The 24671-nt window shown below is 48.6% G+C and overlaps 1 protein-coding gene across 11 annotated transcripts in view; it reads right to left on the bottom strand.

Annotated features, from left to right (window-relative positions):
* Dgkd (diacylglycerol kinase delta) overlaps positions 1 to 24671 on the bottom strand; it is a 96480-nt gene that overhangs the window by 7553 nt on the left and 64256 nt on the right. For all 11 annotated transcript variants that reach the window (XR_013043965.1, XR_013043966.1, XM_076549530.1 and 8 more), the window contains 21 exons: positions 22152 to 22256; positions 21546 to 21678; positions 20747 to 20853; positions 20330 to 20455; positions 19434 to 19536; positions 18685 to 18847; positions 15709 to 15817; positions 13059 to 13198; positions 11701 to 11785; positions 10463 to 10557; positions 10278 to 10377; positions 9925 to 10198; positions 9293 to 9451; positions 8521 to 8646; positions 6343 to 6439; positions 4290 to 4400; positions 3286 to 3382; positions 3017 to 3124; positions 2075 to 2188; positions 1136 to 1270; positions 624 to 775 (listed from right to left, as the gene is read on the bottom strand). Coding sequence is in view for 9 of the 11 variants with exons in the window: in XM_076549530.1 (XP_076405645.1) it covers positions 624 to 775; positions 1136 to 1270; positions 2075 to 2188; positions 3017 to 3124; positions 3286 to 3382; positions 4290 to 4400; positions 6343 to 6439; positions 8521 to 8646; positions 9293 to 9451; positions 9925 to 10198; positions 10278 to 10377; positions 10463 to 10557; positions 11701 to 11785; positions 13059 to 13198; positions 15709 to 15817; positions 18685 to 18847; positions 19434 to 19536; positions 20330 to 20455; positions 20747 to 20853; positions 21546 to 21678; positions 22152 to 22256 (2639 nt within the window). In the remaining 2 variants the exon portion in view is untranslated. The remainder of the gene's footprint in view (positions 1 to 623; positions 776 to 1135; positions 1271 to 2074; positions 2189 to 3016; positions 3125 to 3285; positions 3383 to 4289; positions 4401 to 6342; positions 6440 to 8520; positions 8647 to 9292; positions 9452 to 9924; positions 10199 to 10277; positions 10378 to 10462; positions 10558 to 11700; positions 11786 to 13058; positions 13199 to 15708; positions 15818 to 18684; positions 18848 to 19433; positions 19537 to 20329; positions 20456 to 20746; positions 20854 to 21545; positions 21679 to 22151; positions 22257 to 24671) is intronic.

Raw genomic sequence — 24671 nt, 5'->3', positions numbered from 1 at the left:
AACAGCGTGGAGGCAGAGGCACCTAGAGAGACCCACAAAGACCAAAGAGAAACTGACCTGCTAAGCAGCCTGAAGCCTCTGCCCACCACAGCACATGGCTGGGAAACACACAGCACACCCATAGCCAGAGCCAAAGAAAAAGCTCAAGAGAAACGAGAAATGTCCAGCCAAGGGCACTAACTGGTTTGCAGCTTCACAGAAGAGGGAGGCTAAGCTGTGGAAAGGACAAGAACTTCTGGAGAAAGCCCCGGTAAGCAGGGAGGAGCCTGCAATGGCCATACCACAAGAGCAACAGCAGCTCTAGGAGCCACTTGTCAAGGACAGCTAACAGAAGAAAAGGCCTGGTGATTTTCCTCAGTAAATACCAGAGCAGGAAGCACACCACTCTCCAGGGCAACTGAGACCTTTCTCAGAAACCCAACATAGAATTTAAAGATTTAGTGGCTCTGAAAATCCTTGTGGATCTGACATTTTCACTGTGCAAACCCGAATAACCAAGAAGACTAGGGAAGCAAACCAAGCCAGAGGAGTCAGGCTTAAGCCCCTCAGTGAAGCAGAGCCAGCAAATGGGACCTGGAAAAGCCCCAAGCCTGCCATGTCTCAAGAAGTACAGCAGAGCCTACCTGTGAATGAGGACCCCTGCTGCTTGCCCAAACTGGTCCATCTGGGTAGCTTCCTCCTCAGACAGGATCTCAGGGTACAGGGAAAAGGATGGTGGGCGGGGCAGCTCACACTTCTGTTTGTCCTCCCAAGACTTCAGAGTGTTCTCAAAGGCCTAAACCGTGAGAACCAGAGTCAAGACTTCTCCTGTGCCCTCCCCTCCAGAGGGTGAGCAACCCCTGCCCACAACACACTCTAAGGGTTCAGCAAGGTAACCGTTGCTTTTCATGGAAGGGATGTTAGCTTCATCTTTGTGTCTTGTGAAACCTGTCTCACTATATAACCTTGGCTGGCCTCCTGTCTCTGGATTACTGAGCCTATAGGACACGCCACTACGTCAACTAATCTCTGTATCGTGAAGAGAAATCCACCAACAAAGCATGAAGCATCTTTGCCTCTTATGAATGTACAAGGGAGCCCATGGGCAAGCCACTGGTAGCCCCACCCCACCCACCCCTCTGGCAGCTGCTCTTACCCTGTCTCTGGTCAGCGTCTGTGCCCTATTCTTGTGCACAATCCGAATGTACCCAGGGGGCTGGATCCAGGCTTCTCCATCCACCTGTACAGGCACACCCTCGTCCCCCAGGATGGAGATCTTCACTGTGCGACACTAAGCAGATGGCAGTAACAGTTATTCAGGTGCCAAGGGCTTTAAAGCACCCACAGTGTCTACACTCCCACCCTCTCACCCACAGCCATGTACTTGGCTGTTGACCTGAGGCCCTCCTTTTTTATACTCTGCTCTATTGCCCCACCTGCCGCTACTGTTCCTTCCCCAAATATAAAGTAAATAGATGTAGAAGATGTTCGGATAGAGATAGATATCAAAGTGTAAAGGAGTCAGTCATGATCCATGCTATGTGTAAACATCCCCACTGCAGGGCAAAGTCCAACAGCAGGTGATGAAGTCCAGCAACTCTTTTTACTAAATGTGCCCAAGAACAAAATGGTAAACATTAAACAGCTGGCTGTTGGAGACAAAGTGCAAGAAGACACCAGCAAATCTCACTCAATAGATTTTATCAGCACTCCACTGTATGTATAGTCACTTCCTCCCTGCCCCCCATGGGTGGACCTATACCAGCCCATCAATGCTGTCAGAATTAAAGCTAGCCTCAGAGTCGTGTGCCAGACCCTGGTGGGCTCACGCACTGTCACTGACAGCTCCATGCCCACTGTGCACGACTTCTGCAGCAGACACGGCTCAGCTGGGCCTTGTCCACCCCAGCGAGGCTCACAGCACTCAGTGGGAGAGGGAACAGTGGGGCTCCCTTAGGTCCTAGGAAGACACCTGCATTCCTTGGGTCTGTGCTGTGAGTAAATCCAGGGAGTCCTAGGCCAGGCCCTACCTCTCCAAACAGGGATGAGCCCCAGAAGGGGGTGGGCTAGACCCCTGGAGCAGCACGGCCAGTACCTGGGCAATCCGATGATGCTGTAGCTTAATTACACGAGACACAGCCATTTGCATGCTGCCGAACACAGCGACCACCTCCAGAATCTTATCATCGAATGATGGAGCTGCAAAAGTCTGAAAGGGCCAGCTTGAAAGCTGTCTGTCCCACTTCCCCAAACACCCCCCCCTACCCCCCGCTTATTTTGCTTCCTGCTCTGGGGGTTCTGGTGAGGCAGACAGGCCCACACCCACAGGTGGTGCAGAGATGGTCGTAAATGCAGCACAGGGTGGGGTATCCTGGAACTAGCTCTCACACTTACTACTTATTAGCTATGAGACCTCAGGCAAGTTCTTCATGCCCTTCTTTCTTCAGAGGGAGATTGACACTGCTAGCTCCTTAGGGGCAGGTATGTGAAATGAATGTGCTAACCGATGCTTAGAACAGTGGCCCACTCTTAAGTCTGCAGTAAGTGCTAGTTGTTTTCTTTTTAGTTACATGCAAAGATGCCACCCCCCCACCCCCCTTTAAAGCCTGTTGATATCTTCCTATATTCTCAGCATAAATTCCATACTTCTGCCCTTGGCTTCTACAGCCCCATGCAATCCAAGCCCTATAGACTTCTCCCTTCTCCGTCTGTAGTTGGGGAACCTTTCTCTCTGCTCTCTGCCCCTTATTCTCAGCTTTTACATCTTGTTTTTACTACCAACGCGATGCACTCCCCCCATCTGGTACCAGCCAACTTGGCCAGGCTAAGTTCTCCTTCAAGTCTCAGCTTCCTCTCACTTGATCTCTCACTTGATCATATGCTAGACCTGCCTTCTAGATAGCAGGCCAGTCAGTGAGGGAGCCTGTCTATCTGGTCTTCCACCATGCCCACTGCCAGGACCAGGAAAATATTACATCTAGTCACAAATGCCCAACCTTGCTAAGCCCAGCCCACCCACCTCAAAGCCCATACGTACATCATCTTCCTTGGTGCCCCCCCAGAAGTTGGTCCCTCCGGCATAGCTGGGAATGTTGAGAACAGCAATTCCCTGAAGACTCGGGAGGGGAATCGGGCGCCCATCACACTGAGCCACAAAAAGGTGGAGAGAAAAGAACAATACTCAGCATGTACCAACCCTTCCCCAGCACTAGCTGGAGACCTGGGGCGAGGCAGGAGCTCCTCAGGGAGTCCAACAGGAATGTCTATAGCCAAGGATGGGAGATCACCCAGGAGGCTACCACTCACCTCCAGCAGGACCTTTTGCTCCAGGTTCCTATAGGTTCTGTGCAGCAGTTCTTTGGTGCCCAGGACACCGTACCACATCATGTTCTTAGTCCGACTCCTGGAAAAAGAAGTGTTCCTTTGGGAAGGGCTTCTCTTACAATAACCTGAATTACTGCTTTGAAGCTTGGGAACTCAGCAACTGTGTATAGCAGGACACCATAACAAGACACTCTGGGCTTCTCAGACATGCAAAAGAGTAAATTTACCAATGAGGAAGTATGTCACAAACTAACACTCTACCAAGAGCAATCACAACCTGAAAAGCAAGTAAGTGATCCTTAAAAAATTTATGTCATGACTTCTGGCTATAAAATTATGCTGGGGAGATGACTAGTGGATAAATTGCTTGCTGTGCAAGTGTGAGGCCTGGAGTCTGAATCTCCAGAACCCACATACAACGGGATGCAATCGAGCACATCCATAATCCCAAGGCATACTAGCTTGATGGGGAAGCAAGAAAATCCCCAGAAGACCATGGACCAGCCAGGTACACAGCAATGAAAAATAGAAAACTTTCAAAAAAGAGTGGCAAGCAAGGAGCACATGACACCTTGTGGTGGTCTTCTGACCTCCACACATGCACTGTAGCATGTGCTCATCCACATCCACACAAGTGAGTCAGTCAAATTATGCTTGCCACAGAGAATCTAGAAAGCACACAAAAGCACATGGGGAAAAAATAAATTTCCAATCCCCAGCCTCTACACACGCCATCCCGACCACAACTGGGAAGGGACCAGGCAGTCTGTAGATGAGCAGAGCCCTCCCTACACAGTACTGGGACAGCGACTGTGCAGCACACCCATCACCTGCCTCTAATGCACCGTCACAGACTCTGATGCTAGGTAAGAAACAACCTATCCCAGTCTGCCCAAGCTGGCCAACCCCAGGGGTGGAGCCCTTCCCCTTCTAGGCTGGCTTCTTGGGCTGCCTGCTTCCCACACCTGACAATGAGGACTACCTACCTGCATTTCTCTGGGTGCTCATCACGTTTGTTGTTAAAGTCCAGAGATATCTTCGCATCCAAGCCGATGCCAAAATAGTTGTTCATGACACACTTCTCTGTGTAGTACTCTCTGCAAAGGTGAGTTTAAAGTCTCATAACAGCACTGCCTGCCAGGTTCCTCCAGACTGACCTGCTGCCATTTCTCCCACAGAGCAAAACTCATCACTTCTTCCATGTTTTGCTGTTGTTTCACTTTGGTGTTTTATTTTCCTGTGTTTTTAGAGTTTGAACCCAGGGCCCTGTTCAAGGTTTGTTTGGGGTATTTGTTTGTTTTGGTAAGAGCTCTACTGAGACATAATTCACATACAATGTCACTATCACTTTAACGTACATGATTCAACAGTTTTAGTACATTCAGAGTCCTTGCATCTCTACAATCAAATTTCAGAACCACCATCACTTGCACTGGCTCCTACCACTCTGACCCTGGAATGTGTGTACCCAGGATCTGTCAAATCAATGGAACGAAACAGTGTGGCCTGGGTATCTGGCTCCTTCCCCTCATCCACAGTTTATATTTATTGCAAAGCAATCTTCCACTGTGTGGGCACACCATAGCTTTGTCTATCATTAACTGATGGACATTCAAACTGTTCTGTTTTCTAATGACGACTTGGGAGTGTTCGTGCCCAGTGTTGCTGTAGGCATGTGTTTTAGAATCTCTAGAGTTTGTACCATGGGCAGAACTACTGGGACACATAGCTTCTGATGTGCCCTTCAGAGGCACTGCCAGCCTGTTTCCAAGATCATCATGGCATGCTTCTCTAACTTCCCTGCTGCCCAAGCAGGCTCTGAAGTGAAAGGGCAGTGACTGAAAACTCCTGTACCAATGTCAAAAGCCTCCCTCCCCAGAGCACTGCCGGGGACTTGTCCTTGGCACTGTCTCTGCATTCACCCACTCCTCCAGAGCCATGGTGTGTCCTACCCCGTGCTCTTCCCTAGTGCCAGGGAAGGGAGGCGCTGTGAGGAAGGTAAATTCTGAAAACTCCCATGGACACTGGACATGAAGAAGAGTCCACAAAGCTTGCTCCAGAATTCTAATACATTTTAGCCTAAGTTTCTTACAATCTGATGAGAACCAATCTCTACAGCAGGAATCCTTCCTGATCACACACCTAATTCAAGTGCCTTGTAATTGCTCAGAAAAGCTCTGAGGCCAAACTATATTATAAGCCCCAAGAGTGCTGTCCCAGAGGGACTACAACGCTGGCCCTGCTGAGGGAAACCATCAGGATCTGAGCACAAGACCAGACCAGGAGCAGAGATCCAGCTGAAGAGCCAGCTTACCAAAACAGGGCCTCTGTGAACCACACAAGTACTCCGTCATACCACACCAGACAGTAAGAGCAGGCAACTTATAGGCAGCTGTCACCAGCCTCTAGCTGCCCAGGCTGTAATCAGCAGTAATTAAAAAAAAATCTCTAGACGATTGTCTTCTTTGGTTTGAGGAAAACCATCTACAGTGAGCTCTAATATACACAAGGGATCCATTAAACCACTATGCAAAGGTCCTCAAGGCCTTAGAACACAGCAGAAGAGGCCACACCCCACTGTAACACAGCAGAGAGCAGCAATCAGACTTTCTCTCTAAAATCCCCGAAGTAAGACATTGTCTCCTGGGAACCCTAAGACCAGGGAACAGCCACCTGGAGGACGGATCTTTCAGTCTTGGAATGCTACATCACTGAAGGGTGGCAGACATCATAGGAAGTCAAGAGACAAGGACAAAAACAATGTAATGAGTAAAGAGATGTCAACACAGTAAGTGCTGGCCTGGCCTGTTGTGGAGCCTGGGAAAGGACAGTGAACAGGTCTGTCCTCTGCTGCCCTACAGTAGCCTATGGGGAAGGCCCTCAGATACACATCTGAGGCTGCCAATCTTCCTCATTTAAGAACAGCCAAAAGAGAGCTCACTACTCAGCTGTCCACTGATGGCTCTGTCTCATTTTTGAATCAGACCTCTGCACTCGTCATCCTAACAAAATGTCCCAGTGGTGTTGCCTCATACTCACAGGTTTTCAGGTTCAGCATTAAAGGGATCAGCATTAATTAGCAAGCGACTGATGACTGAGCCCCCCGGCAAGGAGCCAGACATCCCTGCCCGAACACCTGAAAGGGAAGAGGAAAAGGGTACTGGCCGGGAGCTCTAGACAGAGCAAATCAAATCTCCAAGGTTGACGCCGCCACATATTCTACAGGACAACGTTATGAACAAGTGCTCCAATGTGACTAACAATTCAAAATCACCACTACCATCCCATATTTATGCAACAAAAGTAGGTTATATTAGCCAGTAGAATTTAACACCCAGAAGATACCTAAAAACTGTCTTCTTAGCTATATACCTGGGCATTATTTGGGCACTACATGCCCTTTATTTAAACAGGTACCTTTCCAGGCTTGAGATCCTACCCTATAAGTTATTGGTCAAGGGAGGCCCCAGGAGCTCCCAAAACAACATGCACTATCGACACTGCTCTGGTTGTCTGTAATGGTATGTTCCTCCTCCTGCGCCGAGGTCCTGCAGCCCTATATAAAATAATCACTCAGAGGCTTAAAAAGGGGGGAAGTGCTGTGGGATGTCTTTCTGTAGCTGTGAATATGTGTTGCTCCCATTGGCTAATAAATAAAGCTGTTTTGGCCTATGGCAAGGCAGCTTAGAGGCAGGTGGGAAATCCAAGCAGAGATACAGAGAGAAGAAAGAGTAGGGAGAGAGGCCTAGCCACCACCCAAGGAGCAACAAGATGCCAACAGACCAGTAACGCCACAGCCATGTGGCAAAACATAGATTTAATAGAAATGGGCTAATATAAGATGAAAGAGCTAGCTGGCAAGAAGCCTGCCATAGGCCATACAGTTTGTAAATAATATTAAGTCTCTAAATGATTGTTTTATAATCAGCTACAGGACCACAAGGCCAGGCAGGACTGGAGAAACGTACCACTACAGTTGTCCACCATAACTACATGGTAAACCTCTCTTGCTAAAGACACAGCACACCTGACTTTCAGAGCAGAGAGAAATCAATCTGGAGCTCTCTCCCTCTTGGCTAGCTTTCATGGAGCTGAAATGTGCTTTGTGGACTGCTGGGAGAAAAAATACCAATGGTCTTACCCAGCACTGGACCCTGCATGCTGCAATACTGAACTGCCAGGCAAGAGGTGCCCACGGTACAATAGTGGTATGACCGTTATGGGATATCTAACTACTTCCTGCCTGGATTTGTGGCCTGTACCACAAGAGGGGAAGTCATGCCTAGTGCTACAAGCCTGGCCAATAGTCCATGCCTGGGAAGAGTATGGGTCCTAAGAAAGAACCTTCTGTTTTGCTAAACAATTACGATGTCAAGTTGTAATCTAAATATTTGTTTCTACCTATAGATTAGTGCTATCCTCCACCTTGGTCAGAGATGCTTCTCCAGTGGGCAGTGGTTAGTGCAGAGAATCTTAGTTGGTCTAAGTGCCAAGAATGAATGAGTGTTGAGTATTCTACCCTAAATAGGACATCTATATCAACCCCTCCCAAAGGCTCAGGGAACACTGAAGAAAACAGGACAGAGGATGGGAAGAGAGCTGTGACAGGCTGTCTTGTGGACACAACATGGCGACTGCACTCTTGACGCACAGCAGCACTGACTACCTGCACAAGATCAAGCCAGTCAGAATTCAGACAGACAGGGAAGGGCTCCTTCTAAGGCCTTGGGCCCAGCTAAGGAGCTACTTACTGGCAGTTGATAGCTTTTAGGGAAGATAGGGTCATTTTTGTTAGGTGTGTGGCTGCTCATAAGTTGCCCATGTTGCAGTGGGCGGAGCATATTAATTAGACTATGTGGATTATAAAAAATTAAAAAATTTTAAGAGGAGACATAAAGTAGGAAAAACACATTGGAAGGCCATAGGGGGGATCTAGAGGGGAGTGTTGGGAATAGATATGATCAAAATGCATTATATACATGTATGAAATTGCTAAAGAATAAAAAACTAATGAAACAAAAAGGCACTTTTCATAGAGTCACATAAACTACAGAGTTCTGTCTGTATTTCCATGAGCATACAAGCTCTCCAAGGATAGCAATACTCTTATTCCAAGACCCAGGGTGCCACAAGCCCAGCCATGGCCAGCAAGCACCTCTAGCCTCCTTGATACCCCACCCCCAACCTGAGACCTCCAGTGGGAAGTGCCTCACTCACTTGGATACAGGATCTTGGTGTTCAGAGCAGGCAGGCCATCCCGGCTTCCTGTCTGGGGAGGGAGTGAGGCAGAGCTGCCAAGGGACAGACCTTTGCTCATTAGCTTTTCACAAGGGGCTCTGGATGCTGTAAAACAGGATGACACACTTGAAACTGTCCGAAGTCAAACACAGCTGGAGGAAGTCACAACAAAATGAACAGACAAGAGGGCTGTGGGAAGGAGGGCTGTAAGCCACTCATCAGCCAGTAGTGTGTGAGATGAACAGTCCCTGGGGAAAGGGAGAGGTCCTCACACAGACACTGGGGGTCTGGATTCCTAGTGAACAGACACAGACATGGAAAGCAATGTAAGGATGGAGAGGGGTTGATCCCTAATCACAGTCTGGGTGTAGAAGGCACAGAGTTCTGATGCTAATCAACACTATGTCTACTCTGGAAGAGCCCCCTCCCCAACAGCGGCAGGATGGGCTTTTGAAAACCTTTGCTGGGGTCCATTGCAAGAGGGACCAAAGTCTCAGTTTTACCAGACACATATGGGTAGCCATAAGAAGGCTCTGAGGAAACTCAGGGAAGACAGGCCCAGATGCTCCTGCAGGTCCTACGGTGCACATGTCTCCACTGAACACATCTCAGTGACATGAAGGAGGTACAGAGATGTAGGCCACAGGTGGGAATGTTGGTTTACTCATGTGGCCAGAGCAATAAGAAAAAGCACCCTAAAATGCCCATGACAAGCTCACCAAGTATCACCCAAACCAAAGCCCAGTCATACCTTTGCGGTTGCTCCTCCCCTTGGCAACTACACAGCTCTCACTATGGGCAGATGTTGGGCACACCCTATTATCAGTTTTCAGGTCCTTCTTCTCAGATTCAGAGAGGCCCAGTCCGAACCCCTGCTGCTCCTGGGTCTGGGCGTTCTGCTCATCCACCGCTGGTAAGAAAGAATATTCTCGCTAAGACCGTGCCAGCAGGACTACCCGTGCTTTAGGCCCTCTCTTCTCAAGGCTCAGACCCAAAATCTTCACCATACCACACCTTAGCCCAGTGCCTAGCTCAGTTAATGTAACAGGACCTGGGCATCCCAGCTAAGAGGCTGGGGAGAAGGACTCTGAGACAGGAGGATTTGGAGGTGAAAAGAGTTAGAGCGAGGCCCTAGCAGGAGAGTGACATGGTAGTGTGTGACCAGAGTCTGGAGTGAGGGGAGGGCCTGGTGGGAAGTGATGTCTGAGGGAAGTGAGAGAAGACAGGAGGGTGGGGTGGAGACAAGGGTGGGAGTGTCCTATGTAAGGGTGAAGGTGAGGAAGCCCTTGGACCAGAACGAGTGTTTCCCCGGTGCTGGGTCTAGTGCCACATCCAGGGAGCATGGGAATTCTAGTGCCACCTAGTGACTGAGAGATCCATTACCTTTTTCTGTGTGCTCTATGATCTGGCGAATTGCTTTCTTCAGGCTGTTCGCTCTCAGCATTAGCTGCTCCCGAGGCCGGAAGATCTGTGGCCGGGAGGGGCACGCCGAGCCCATCAGCCGGTCCCCAGCAGAGTTACAGATGTTGCCTGATCCGTCCCCATCCTCAGCCTCCTCAGCAATGGTTGGAGGTGGGTTGGACAGAGAGGATGAAGCCTGAGACTCATCGTCCAAGGTCTTGAGGAGAGAGTCTAGCTTCTCTTTCAAGACAGAGCACTATATGGAAGAAAAAGTGGCATGGAGAGCAAGCTCTTCTACACCTGCTGCCCCACCTACCCTGTGCCCAGGAACCCACCTTCTTGGCCATGACCTCCGACTCCTGTGAGCTCTCTGTCGTCTTCTCATAGGCCTTGCCCACACGAGCTACAAAGTCCTTCACTGTCTCACAGAGCACTCTGCAGGAAACAGAAGGCAGCTGGGGTGGGATCCTGGGTGGCACACTCGGCTGCCTCTCTGAACCCCTGAAGCCCGGGCACTCACTTGGCTGATGAGATCACCACAGAATGCTGGTCTGAAGTCAAGATTTTAGAAAGATGGGCTGCAACCGAGTCTTCATAGAAGAGAATTTGTTGCACCTATAATCACACCAAAACAGGGGCGCTTAGTCTCACAGTTGACTGAGAGCCATCCGTCTCCAGCTCAGGTTTTCTCGGGCCTTTCTGGTCTAACCTCTAACAGAGCAGACCATCTCCAAACACTGTCAGTGCTGTCCACTGCTAAGGGAACAAGGGCAAAAGCTTCACCAACCTGTGAACAGACTAAAACAATGGGTCTGAACGAAACCAAACCTGTCAGAGGTAACAGACAGTCAGGACCGTGAAACAAGCCTGGAGGCCCTCGCATGTAACCCCAGTCTATCTTCAGTGATATACTAGTGGCCAGTCAGAGCAGAAGCTGCCTTTTCTACCTTACCAGGAACTCTGCCAATGGGGTGTAAACCAGCCCACACACCTCTACCCACCAATGGGAGAGCTCCACTGTTCTCTGTCCTCCCCATGGCCAGCAAGCTTTCCCATGGGCCAAAAAAGACCACCTGGGCTGGACTCGCCAAGATTTTTCTGGGCAATTCTCAGGCTCTGAACAAATATTTATTGGGTTGTTTCTGATACAGGGTTTCTCTGTGTAGGCTTGGCTGTCCTAGAACTTGCTCTATAGACCAGGCTGGTCTGGAACTCACAGAGATCCTCCTGCCTCTGCCTCCCAAGTGCTGGGATTAAAGGCATGCCCTACCATGCCCAGCATCTGCAAAATATTCTTCTCAAAACCAAAGCACAGACCAATCTCTGCCTGTGAAGCCATGCAAAGCAGTCTGGCTTTGCTTGCTGACTGCTGCTGCCCTTGACCCCTTGCTTGACAGACCAACCAACACTCAGGTAGACAGGAGGGGCTGGTAGAAAGGAACAGCAGATTGCAATAGGTGCTGAGCTATAGTCAGGAGCACAGGATGTCACAGGGGATTGGAAGCCCCTCAAATCCTAGTGACAACTTAGGAAACCCCCATACAGTTATGAAGCCCTAGGATTGAGCCTGCTTAGCCCGAGGTTCATCCTTGAGGACCACACAAGGGGCAGGGGTGCAGTCAAACAGCTGAGTACATGAAGATCACCATGTGGGGCTTATACAGCAGGTGATGGGCTAGGGTGCATCTCAGTGTCAAGTGAGATCCTAAGTGCCATGCCCAGCACTATAAAAGAGAAAGAGCAAGTAGGTAGTGGTACCTCTGAGTCCTCGCCGAAGTCTTCAGTGACTGTGGAGGAGGAGGCCTGCCGAGGAAGCTTGGTCTCATACGCCATGACACTCCACCTGCACAGGTCCAAAGACAGCTCAGTTGCAGACTGCCCACCAGCACTCGGGGACCTGAAGACCCCCAGAACCATCCCTCATTGCTCCAATGTTCTGGTTCTTATACCTTAACCTTAGACTATTCTGACTTCTTTTTCTGTTTTTGTTTGTTTGTTTGTTTGTCTGTTTTGAGACATGGGCTAGTGTGACCCCGGTTAGTCTTGAACTCACTCTGTAACAGAAACAGAATGACTTGAGCAGAGCTCTGCCCCCCTCTTAAGTGCTAGGTCTGTGGCCTTCCACAGCACCTGCAGTCTGGCTTCACTGTTAAGATTCATCTTGACTTTACATCTGTGATTTAGCTCATCACCTGTCTGAGAGAAAAATCTCATCTCCACAACCCACAGATCACCACAGCTCTGTTGGAAGAGACTGGAAATGTTTCCCACCTTGACATCAGATACAGTTTCAAGAGCTTCACACTGCTCAGTGTGCCCAGAGGAGATAAGCATCTCACAACAGCTGACACATGGACCCCCTCACTAAGAGGGGCCCAAATGGGAAGTATATAAAAATCATTCTGGCCATCAGCTCCTGAATCCTAAGCGCCAAGGAACACTTTCACCAAAAAAAATTATAGAGTCTTGGGGGAGTGGGGGACCTGCCCTCTGGCTCAGAAATAGGAACACTCCATTCAAGGAGGCCAAAGTAGTTATGGGTTGTGACCCCTTTGAGGTCCAATGACCCTTTCACAGGGGTCACCTAAGACCATCAGAAAACACAGATATTTACATTACGACTCCTAACAGTAGCAAAATTACAGTTGTGAAGTAGCTATGAAAATAATTGTATGGTTGGGGTCACCACAACATGAGGAACTATATTAAAGGGTCAGAGAATTAGGAAGGTTGAGAACCAGTGCTCTAGAGGATAACTACCCATGCTCATTCTGGGAACAGAAAAGTGAGACAATGGTATTGCTCAAGTATGAGGATCATTTTGCAGATCATTACTAGACCCTGAACCAAGACGGTCAGACTATAGTCACCTTCTCTGCAACCCTAAAGGATGCAAGAAAGGCCTCAGAAGATGGCCTGAAAGTCTAAGTCATATTTTCTCTTTACTTGCTTTTATCCTTTTCAGAATCCATTCAAAAATCATCAGAAAAAAATATATACTCAACTCCAATTTGTACAAGTCATGTCAGAAGACCCACGCTCCTGGTTCTTACTGGTTTCAGACTAAGAAGCCTGGCCACAGCTGCCATTCACACAGTGCTGGCCACCCCACTCACCTGTCCAGCATCTTAGTGCTGGCTCTCTCCAGCTTCGCCAAGATCTGAGGGAGCTGGGTGTCATCATCACAGGCAGAGCCCCAGCCGAGAACACGGGCCAGGTCATTCCCTGTCCCCAGGGGCAGCACACCTAGCTGACACTGGTGGAAAACAGTGGGAAAAACATGTCCTTAGACACCAGGTCTAAGAATCATTCCCATCCAGGACTCACCCTACTGATGTCATCAATGGCCACAGGAAGTGCAGGAGGTCTGATCTGAAGTATGTGGCCTGTACCTTCTCAGCAGACACCACCAGAGGGGACACATAGGCTCTGGAGTCAATAGCAGATACCAGGAGCACCAGCCTTTCCTCACTTATTCACATGTCTTGACAATGAACCCTTAAGGACTCTGGTTTCTACAACCCCTTCCTTCCCAAATATACTGCAGTACCACACCTGAAGAGTCAGTCTGTAACTTCCCAAACATCTCTCCACCCACTATGCGGCTCACTCACTGATGCCAAATTCACTTTCCCAAAGCTGTCACTGGTATCACTCCACACTGCTAAAATCACCCCCACTGACTTCCAGGATCCTATCAAAAAGCATGCTAAGGCAGTATGAACATACCAGGCCTAGTCTGCTCCCACTAAACTATGGGTGGGTGGCTTCCCCAAACTGACCCCAACCCTGCTCTCTATCTTAGACTGAGCAGGGCTTCTACTTGGGCCCTGGATGCATGGAGACATATGAGCAAGGTAAGAGCTGAGTGACAGGTAGGGTTGGAAACCTGCGGCACTACAACACCCAAAAACCCCAGAGTGTCCCCAAAGTTGACATGGCACCAAACTCCAGCAAGTCACAAAGCTTTACCCTAAGGAAGAGTGTGAAGGATGAGGATGGACCCATGAGGTCCATCCACACAGCATGGACTAGAAGCCAGGAGAAGGAACACCACCACATACAGGGCGGGGGGAACCAGAGGTGCAGGAGAGAGTTGACAGAGCTCCGAGGAACACAAAGGAACCACAGGAAACAAATGTTCACAGAACATGACTAAGTAGAAGAACCACATTCACAGCCTTCCTAGCAAGCAACAGTAAGCTCAATCACAAAACTAACTGTCCTACCATAATCCCACCACTGGGAGGCGGTACTTCTTTTCCTAGAGTTACTGGTGGCTGTCAGTAACTAGGACACTAGGACACACAAAGTATCTACCACTTGATGAGCAGGACTGGACAGAACACACAATCACTGAAAACTATTCAAGTCAGGGATTCATTAGACAATATATAATGCAACACAGATTAATGTTTTTATGTAAGGGCAAGTAACTCAAGAAAAACAAAAAATATGAAGGAAGAGGAAAATAACAAACCAAAAAACTAGGAAAAATGATCTTGAATGACAAGTGAGATGCTGATATAACAATGATCGTGAATCATCAAGTTTTTTTTTAAATGTGATTACCTCAATAAAAATTAAGACCAAACCCATGAACAGGGATCTATTTAAAACATCAGTCCAATAAGGCTATGATTGACTTTATCATTACTCAAAAATAAGACTGTTGCTGGGCGACAGTGGTGCAGGCCTTTAATCCCAGCACTCGGGAGGCAGAGCCAGGAGGATCTCTGTGAGTTCAAGGCCAGCCTGGTCTACAGAGAGAGATCCAGGACAGGCACCAAAACTACACAGAGAAACCCTGTCTCGAAAAACCCAAAAAAAGACTGTTTACATAGTTGGGCAAAACAAAGTGAATTCGCCACAAAAGAAGAATGGGAACTGGAGTGGTCCTGACAAGGGCAGTGTGGCACTACAAATATTTAAACAAGGGCTCCTCAAAAGAGAAGACAGTGGAACATGTACAGGATTTTGCCAGGGTTGTCTCAGCCACCCAGCCCCTGCTCTAGGGAGCAGCACTACTCGGGGAGAACATCCCCTGCAGAAAGAACTGCCACTCCGAGTGCCCAGGGAGCAAAGTATGGAAGTGCACACACGCTGCTCTTTCCACGGCACGGTGACAACCAGCAGGTGAGTGACAGATGAACTGTGCGCATTTTGATGCAAACAATCTGAGTGATGGTCATGACAGTGTACACACTGGCTAGTGACCAAGGGAGTGGGCTGGGAGTGAACATTCAATGAACACAAAAAACAATTAGGATAATCTATTTTTATTTTAGTGTAAAAACTCTAACTTGTTAAATATTCTCTTCCTTTCCTCTCAAGCCTGAGGCATCCAGCAATTAGGAAACAGTTGGAGCTTAGGTGACTACAGCCCCCACACTCATTCCCCACATAAAGCCTGATGCCATGTTGTTTTTACAGCTCCCTTGACCTAAATGGCCCTCCGTCCCTCTCTTCTCTCTCTCTCCTCTCTTCCCTCCCTCCCTTCTACCGCCTCTCTCTCCTCTCTCCTCTCTCTCTCTCTCTCTCTCTCTCTCTCTCTCTCTCTCTCTCTCTCTCTCACACACACACACACACACACACACACACACACACACACACACACACACACACACACACACACGTAAAGCATCTAGTACTTTCACTGCTACATCTTGGACACAGACACATTGAAACAGCACAGTACCCAGACTTCATGGCCCCTTTCTGACCTTAGCTCTTGCCTGGAGCTGGGATGTCCCTCAACCCAGGTACCTGTTTGTGAAGGTTGAGACTGTCGATTTCAGAGAGGACCCAGCCAACACTGCCATCCCCGCCACAAACCAGAATCCGGAAGGTGTCAAACTTCTGAAATAACCGTAAGCTGTAGAGACAAATAATGGGTTTGTCTGTCCTGAGCTGAGAGGAGCGCCCTATTCCATGTGGCTGAATCTGCACCCAGGCCAAGCCCAGGTGTACAGAGGGTCTACAAGGCAACATTAGGTGTCTGTCCAGCCCCTCTGCTCAGGGCCCATTTTTGTCTATGTGGGTGATCCCAGCACCTCTTTCGGCCAGGGCCAAGGAGGGGACAATATACACATTTCAGAGTATCAAGACAGTCTCACTTGATGCCAGCGCCTCAGAGGACTTATGAGCACAGTCTTCCACATCCCGGCCAAATCCTGGACCCAAGAATCCCCACCCTCAATATTCCTCATTCATGTGCTATCCAACCTGCCTTCCTGGTGGCTTGGCACTGAGCCTTGACACCGCTCACCCAGGCTACAGAGATGCACAGTATGCCAGCCCCTCTACAGCACTTAAGCCCAGACCAGACACACAGCCCTCCTAGCCATGTAATTCAGGCCTTCTCCCCTTAACTTCCGTCTCCCGTATGGGCTCCTGCTGGTTCTATGGCCCCTCCCACTCATAAGCCACCACAGCCTCTGCTCGCTCGCTCGCTCGCTCGCTCGCTCGCTCCTCACACTCTTCCTGAAGATTTCATCCTTGCTTTCAATTCAAGAACCGTACAGGTGCTAATGACTGATTCCACACATTGTACACCCCTGAAGCTTCATGCTCATATCTCCAACAGGATGCACATCCCTAGTGTCCTACAGTGCCTCCACCAGGATATGTTCCTCCTTGGACATGCCCAGCTTTTGGACAGGCCCCCTAGCATCCTCCTCCTCTTTCGCTCAATAAGCTCTGCTAGGCTCAGCCTCTGTTGCTGCTCTGAGTCCTCAGGGAGCCTCCAACAAAACCCTTCTCAAACACGAGGTCTGTCATATGTTTTGTCTAATGAGTTGATAACTAAGAGGCTGTTGTCCTTCCTGTTCAGGAAAGAGTCAAATATCAGCAAACAATCGCAGCCCTCTCTGACAAGCATCTGATGCCCTCAGCTCTCCCATGGTCTGAACGGTCCCCACCATACATGTAGGAGAAGATGAAGGTTCTCCTCCAAGGCTAGCACATTGGAGATACAAAGACACTGGCTTCACATAGGTACCCTTACAGGAGGTTCCAAAGAATCAGTGTCTTCCTCCATTCAAGTGGCACAGGGTCCTACCATGTGACCCTAACTATCAACATATGTTGCCTTCCCACCTAGGGGGCTTGCAGATTCTGTCTCTAGCAGAGCTAGCCACAGAGGACATGCTTAGAACACAAGCTAGGATAGTTAGGCACAAGACATGGCCTCAGATCTGAACCTAAGTTCTGAGCAGAAAGGCTGCATGTGACCGCCAAGAGGCGAGAGAAATGTTTACATGTGTCCTTTAAATATTCACATGCTATGGAGATCCTTGCTCTCTGGTGAAGCAGTGCTCAGTCAAGGCCAGAACTCAGGAATGTTACGAACTGTATGATGTCAGGTGCTTCTCATAAACAGGAAGTGAGTAAACCAATTCCCATGCCACCTCAACTGGACCCCTTGTGTCACCTCAGCCTGTGCCCAGCTGTAAATCATGGAGCTCTTGCACATCAAAATCCAGTTCTACCATGCAGCTTCCCTAGCAGAGTAGAGTGGAGCCTTCATGCAGTGTCCCTGGCAGCACCTTCACAGCCACCTGAACCTGTTTGATGTAGTGCCGCCTCCAGATGACACTTTCAATCTCCCTACTGCTGAACTGAGACTAGTTCCTCACCAACCTCAGAAAGAATGGGTCAGTGCCATTCAGAAAACAGTTATCTGCAGGATTCTAGGAAGGCTGCCTTTGGGCAAGCAGTCTGAGGGAGGAGGAGGCCACTTGTGACTGTCTTCCAGCAAGCTGTGCAGCAAGTTCGCAAGAAGAGCAAAAAGAAGCTGAAGGAAGAGTACCCAGGAGTGATGGGAAGGAAGCATGAGCCCCACAGCACGTCAGCTAAAGACAGAGAAGCAGCCCCGGCTCGTGTTATAGCAGCATCTGGCTCCAAAAGAACCCCCTCCTGGGTTCCTCCCAGAACTCACACTGAAGTACGGCTGCAAGCACCTTCCACCTCAATCTCTCCAAATGCTAGCATGTCCTCTGAGTCCTACCTTGCAAAAACAAATGTTTCCTACAAACCTGTGGAAAATACAAACCCAAAAGGGAAAAGCACCATCTCCCTGGCTAGGAGATGAGAAGCTTTAGACTCTAATGCCCCTCAGGTCTCATTACACCTGCATGAAGATACTACTGTGTTCTCGAGATGGAAAAGCCCCCTTGGTTTTGCTGGAGAAACCAAGGAACTAAGCAGGCAGTAGAGAGAGCAAGGCAGGTCTGTAAGTACTGACACGGAAAGACCCCAAGCACAGGAGCTGATGCATGTGAACATGCTGCACATAGCAGCTAGTGTAGGTGTTTGGTACATGTTTACAGACATGTGCTTTTACAGTGGAAGCTCAAAGGGGGCAAATATCTACCAGCTATTAGGAGCATTGTCCTTCATAAGTGGGGATTTGGGCAGGTGAACTTCTTTGCTGTTTAAAATTTTCTTTATAAAGATTTATTTTTATTTTATGTATATTGATGTTTTGCTGCCATGTAAGATCATGCACCACATGTGTGCAGTGTCTACAGAGGCAAGAAGAGGGTGTCAGATCCCCTGGAAATAGACTTATAAACAGTTGTGAGCTGCCATGTGGGTGCTAGGAATCAAACTTGGGTCCTCTACAAGAGCAGCTAGTGCTCAGATGCACTAGCTAAAAATTTCTTATCTTTGATCCTTTTGAAACAAGCGTGTCTTAACTACAAAACATTGTAAGAACAGCACATCTCACACAATCCCTACCCAAGGTGTGGTCCTCCATTCATGAGGTCAAAAACTTGGGCAGGGTTCAGCAGCTGCTTGAATCTTCTGAGAAACTTCACACCTTGGTTGTCTCCACTTTTGGAGTTGACGAAGACCAGCAAGGGGCTTGTGCAAGACGGGGGACAGGTGGCCTTCCAGAACCCTGGAAGTGAAGGTGGAACAGGAAGAACCCTTACAAGCTGTTGAGGTGCTGTGGACTCGATAAGCAGCAACAGTCAGCACAAGAGGCACAGAATTCAGAGTGAGCCATGAGTCTGTGAGGGGCAAGCCCAGCTGTGAGGGGTTGAGCCCACCTCATCTCACCTCACATCTTCTAATCACCTTCACCAATCCTTCCAGCATGCTTCTTCACTGTCCAGATGGACATGGAGAGAGGCTCTGGCCAGCACGCTAGGCTCTGCCACAGAGGGTGACAGGCACAGCCCTCCAGCCCATGGCAGACCAGGACACTTTACATTTGGTCTCCACTCAATAGCCAAAGGTCTCTATCAACCCTTCCAGAAAAGTGCTGGCTCATTCAAGCTGTGAGTCGTATGGCAATTCCCAGGATGCCAACTGTGGCCCCTGACCATTCCACAGCTGAGCCTAGCCTCCAGCTGACCATGTCTCAAAATTGCCAAGTCACCCATCTCCAGAGCTGGTAGGGGAAGGCAGCATGGAGAAAGGGTGTGTATGTGCACACAGCATGTATGTGAACACAAGCGTGTATGTGAACATGCAGCACCTACCATCAGAGTCAATACTGTTGAGTGCTGTGGGAGGGATGACAGACACCTTACACAGTCCAAGTGGGCACTTTGTCACCAAGGACTCTTTGCACGAGGTGTGAACCTAAAATAAAAATCCACATGTCACCAGGAGTCAGTCTCCTCAGACATACCAGAGACTCTCTGGCCAGCAGCTGGAAAGTCCTCTCAAGAAGAGGCAAACACCATCAGAGTAGGCCAACCTGTGTTCTGAGCACCGTTTCCTGGCCTTGCACCATGGAAGTGAGAATCAGATACATCCAATAGGAGCCAGACATGGAACTGAACAGCAGCCCCCAGCTTCTGCCATAGCTACCCTTAACTTTCAGGGCTCCTAGACAACCTGCCTCATGTGACTAGGCTCCTTTCTGGTCAGTCACATGCTCAAAACCAGGTACATGCCACAGAAACCACAGCTGTCTAGTCACTGACCCAACGTTAGACACCTTGAGCTCTGTGTTTGAGAGGCCCCAGCCATGCGGTGCCTCCTCCTTACATGAGGGCCTTGATCACTGTAATTATTGTACGAGAGCAAACTTCTCTCAGAAGACCCTCAAAAGTGTTCCTGCTCTCTCTCTCAGGAAAGGCCCATGAACCTGTCCCAAAAGACCCCTTCACAACCTGCTGAGACGCCGTATGGAGCAGACAGGATAATTTCCATGTACAAGGCAGGATCAAAGTCCCAGGAAGGCATTACAAAACTGTGGAGGATGAGCGTGGCCAGCCGCACATGGGATGTCAAGGCTCTGGGCTTTTGGAGAGCCTCTGGGGTAGATGTACAGGAGTCAGGAAGGAGAGAACCAAAGCCGGCGCCCAGGCGTCTCCACACACCCGCAGGCCGAGCAGGCGGAGCAGGCAGGGCAGGCGGGCCCACTCACCATGGCCTTGCACCAGAGGCAGCGCCAGTCCTGCAGGCGCAGCACGCTGCCACAGGTCTTGTCGCACACAGTGCACTTGGCACTCACAGGCAGGTTTCCTTCCAGCCACTGGTGGGGCATGGCAATCTGCAGACCAAGCAGGAGCATGCTAGAGACAGCCCAGAGTCCCAGCCAGGGTCAGCTGGGCACCCTGGGGCAGAAGTGCTCTTTTTGAGACACTGCTTCCCACCCAGGGCTCACATCACAGCACCTACTGGGAAGGAGACACCCAGACTTATGGGGATGAGGGCAGAGTTGAGAGTACAGTAACCACAAAGGGACACCTGATCCCAGTGTGACATCTCAAATGACAAGTGTAAGGGGAAAACGAGATAGTGGGTGCTGTGCAAGTCACAGGCAGAATCCCCCTGGACGTACCCCATCCTCATCCTCAATGATATCCTTCCCAATCGAAGCCAATGTGGTCCACTTGCAGTTACTGGTTGCACGCACAGCACACCGTTTGTGAGCCTTAAACTTACACACTGTGGAGAAGGAAGACACAACCACATAAGCTTCACCCTCAGCAGGAGCCTCCCGGTGGGACAGATGACTGTTTAGTAAACTTGGGATGGATAAAGAGCTCTGGAGGGACGTCACTTGGGGCTGCAGGACATGCTGGCCACTGTCATCCCAGCACCTAGCCTCTGCCCAGCAGACAAGCAAACTTAGAAAGCACTACAGAAATGAAATCTGAAGTTCATCTAACTCCATAATTACAAAATACTCTTCTTTTGGGTTGTCTTCATCCACTGAAAATAAATGTAAAACAAGCCATATTCACAAGCTATGCAAAATAAATGGAGGACAGGCCTGGCCTTGAGTCAGAGCTTGCAGCCCCTATGTGACCCCTGCTCTGCCCCCAGAACCCTCCCATGACCCTGTACTCCGTGAAGCATCTTCTCTCCTGCATCCACGACACAGAACCCAGAAAGGGCCCACACCTCCCTCCTCACTGCTGCTTTCCTTGTTCCCTCTAGAGACTCTGTGATCAATGACCCTCAAGGACTGAGTCTCCTATGGGAAGATCAAGAAGAAGGCAGTGGTGGGAACCACTTCTCCCTTGACCACCCTCGGTCACAGCAATACCCATTTATTATGACTGCATTGGGATGTCAAACAGTTTATCAATCCTTAGTTCACCTTTCACACAAAGTAACAAATGCAGCTTTCCTACCTTCACAGGACAGCCCATGGGATGTGACTCCAGACAGAACTTCACGACACACATTGCAATAGGTTGGCCGTGCATGGGAACAGGCATACCAGTTGTGCGTCCCTGAGAAATGGTCCATACTGTATTGGGTAGGCTGGAAGAATGATATATAAAGAGGGCAAAGATAAGATTTCTCTTTGGCAGGCTGGAGAGATGGCTCAGCAGTTAACAGCACTGGCTATTCTTCCAGAGGTCCTGAGTTCAATTCCCAGCAACCACATGGCAGCTCCCAACCATCTGTAATGACATCTGGCACCCTCTTCTGGCATGCAGGCAGAACACTGTATACATAATACATAAATCTTAAAAAAAAAAAAAAAATCTCTTTGGAATTCTTTCATGCAACAAATAAAGAGAATTTCATAAAGTACCCCAGAGAAGAAGTCAGATTCATGAAGGACAGGACCACAGTTTTGACAGGTCCATGGAAAGAAAGAGCCCTGGGCCTCAGTTTTATAAGATATATACTGGAGTCCACTCAGAAGATACTGGGGAAGGGGGACCCATGAGAGCAAGAGCAAGAGAGGCAACAACAGGCACCCATAGAAAACATGTGTCTCTTTTAACCTCAAAATGCTCCCTGTTCTGGACAGTCTTGAGTGCTGCAATCCAATCTTCCATTTCTTTCCTGTTGTCGGCACACAAGATGAGCTTCCTACAGGGAGTGATGACCTGAAAGAAGAACACATTCCATGTACTATGAACATGGCCAAGGCTGGCAGCTACACAAGCTATATCTGTGTGTGTGTGTGTGTGTGTGTGTGTGTGTGTGTGTGTGTGTGTACTCATGGGGAAAATATTTCACTCAGTTATTCACACTGAACAGAACATAAAAGTAGTTATCAAGTTTCACTATAAATTAAGATCAATCAATCTCAGGCAGGCGGTGGTGCATGCCTTTAATCCCAGCACTCAGGAGGCAGAGGCAGGCAGATCTCTGTGAGTTCGAGGCCAGGCTGGTCTACAGATGGAGTTCCAGGACAGCCAGGGCTACACAGAGAAACCCTGTCTCGAGAAACCAAAACCAAAAACAATCAGTCTCACTCTCAAGCCAAACGGCCAATGGCATTTCATTAGCTATCCACCAGCTAACAACTTGAATGAACACTGAGGACTCACTGCTCAGGCATAAAAAAGAAGCCCTAGAAAACTGAAAAAGAGAAGCAAACACAGGACCATCGAGCTGCTGCTCCAGAGAGCTTTCACTTAATGGCCAGCACTTAAATGGCATAGGATCTGCTGTGGGACGGTCTGTATGTCAAATGCTCTGATTGGTCAATAAGTAAAACACTGATTGGCCAGTGGCCAGGCAGGAAGTATAGGCGGGACTAACAGAGAGGAGAACTGAGAGAACAGGAAGGTGGGAGGAGACACTGCCAGCCGCCGCCATGACTAGCAGCATGTGAAGATGCCAGTAAACCACATGGCTCGTGGCAAGGTATAGATTTATAGAAATGGATTAATTTAAGATGTAAGAACTGGACAACTAGAAGCCTGAGCCATTAGGCCAAACAATTTAAACAATATAAGTCTCTGTGTGTTTACTCAGTTGGGTCAAAGTGGCTGTGGGACTGGCAGGTGAGAGAGATTTGTCCTGACTGTGGACCAGGCAGGACTGGAGAAAACTCCAGCTACAGAGGTCTGCTCCAGCAACACTAAACTAACATGAGCATGTGTCCCACATGCGACAACCAGCTTCTACAATTAGGGACTAAGCAAGTTGGCTGGAATGATATACAACTGGTGCTATCCAGCAAATGGGAAAGGAATGCAGGGAGAGTTTATAAACTAGTGAGAAGCCACCTTCTGAAGAAGAAAGACTACAAACTCACAGAAGAGAAAACACTAACAATGGATGCAGGGATGCTGCATCAGCATAACCACGGAAGGGAAGAAGCAGCCTCTTTCCCTACCCATTTTGTACAGTCAAGAAGATGACATCTAGACTTGTCAAAAGTGTGTTTAAAAAAAAGAGTTCTCAAATACTGATGGGAAGCAAACAGGTACAAACATTTAAAAACAATAAGGTTTATTAAAATTGCCATAACCTCTTAATTTTATTGTATCATGATACAGGACCAACAAGCTCAGCAGGTACAGGCTCTCACTACCAAACCTATGACCTGAGTTCAAGCCCCAGGACCTGCACAACGGAAGCAGAGAACCAACTCCTGCAAGTTGTCCTCTGACCTTCACACATGTACAATATGAGTGCATACACATAAACAAATAAATGTAATATTCCACATCAAATCTATACAAAACAAAGTTTGGGTAGAAGTCTGTTTTTTATGTCTTTTCCCCTCTATTTAGATTCCTTTATGGAGAAAAGAAACAAGAAAAGCTTCCTTCCATTTATAAGCTACATGCAAACAAAAAAGTTATTTATATTCGCTCTCTAAGCAGCAGCATACTACAGACTTCACTTCCCACCTTTGCTTTCTCTCCTAATTGTATATCCTAGCCTTCATGCTTCACAGCACATAGCCCCTGGTCCTTCCTTAGAGGAGCACAGCAATCCATGATGCAGACCCACCAGCTGCTCAGGCAGTCCTGTTTGCCACTGGGAACTCTGCACTGTTTAAAATCATTTGCTAGTTCATAGAGTGACATAGTGAATGATCTTTTACTATTTTTACAGTGTATCTCTGGGCCAAATTCCTAGAAGTGGAATTTCCCTGAGAGAGAATAAATGCATATGTAACTTTGTTAATATTGCCAAATTCCCTTCTGCAAGTGCTGGACCATTTTTTGATTCCCACCAACGGGTTTAGAAAAATGCCTATTTCCAGGGAGGCTTCACAATCAAAGAATTTCAACTTTTGGATTTCTACCCATCTTAGCTATTTAAACTTCTAAGAAGACCCAATTCAGGAAGATGACGTTCAAGTGGCTATGAGTCTGTCTGGGACTCAAAACATACAGAAGCAGCGCTCTTTCCAGCAACTGAGGTTCAATCCACAGAGAATGAGCAGAACTGGATTTCCACTGAAAGCTTTGTTCGCTCTCAGGTCCCCAGGGTTCTGAGAATGAAGAATCTGAGGGTACACTGGGCACAGGCACGGGAAAAGCCAAGAGCATGCTAAA

Source organism: Peromyscus maniculatus, chromosome 13, assembly GCF_049852395.1.
Source record: "Peromyscus maniculatus bairdii isolate BWxNUB_F1_BW_parent chromosome 13, HU_Pman_BW_mat_3.1, whole genome shotgun sequence".
NCBI lineage: Eukaryota > Metazoa > Chordata > Mammalia > Rodentia > Cricetidae > Peromyscus > Peromyscus maniculatus.
This window is presented reverse-complemented; position numbering and strand designations above follow the sequence as displayed.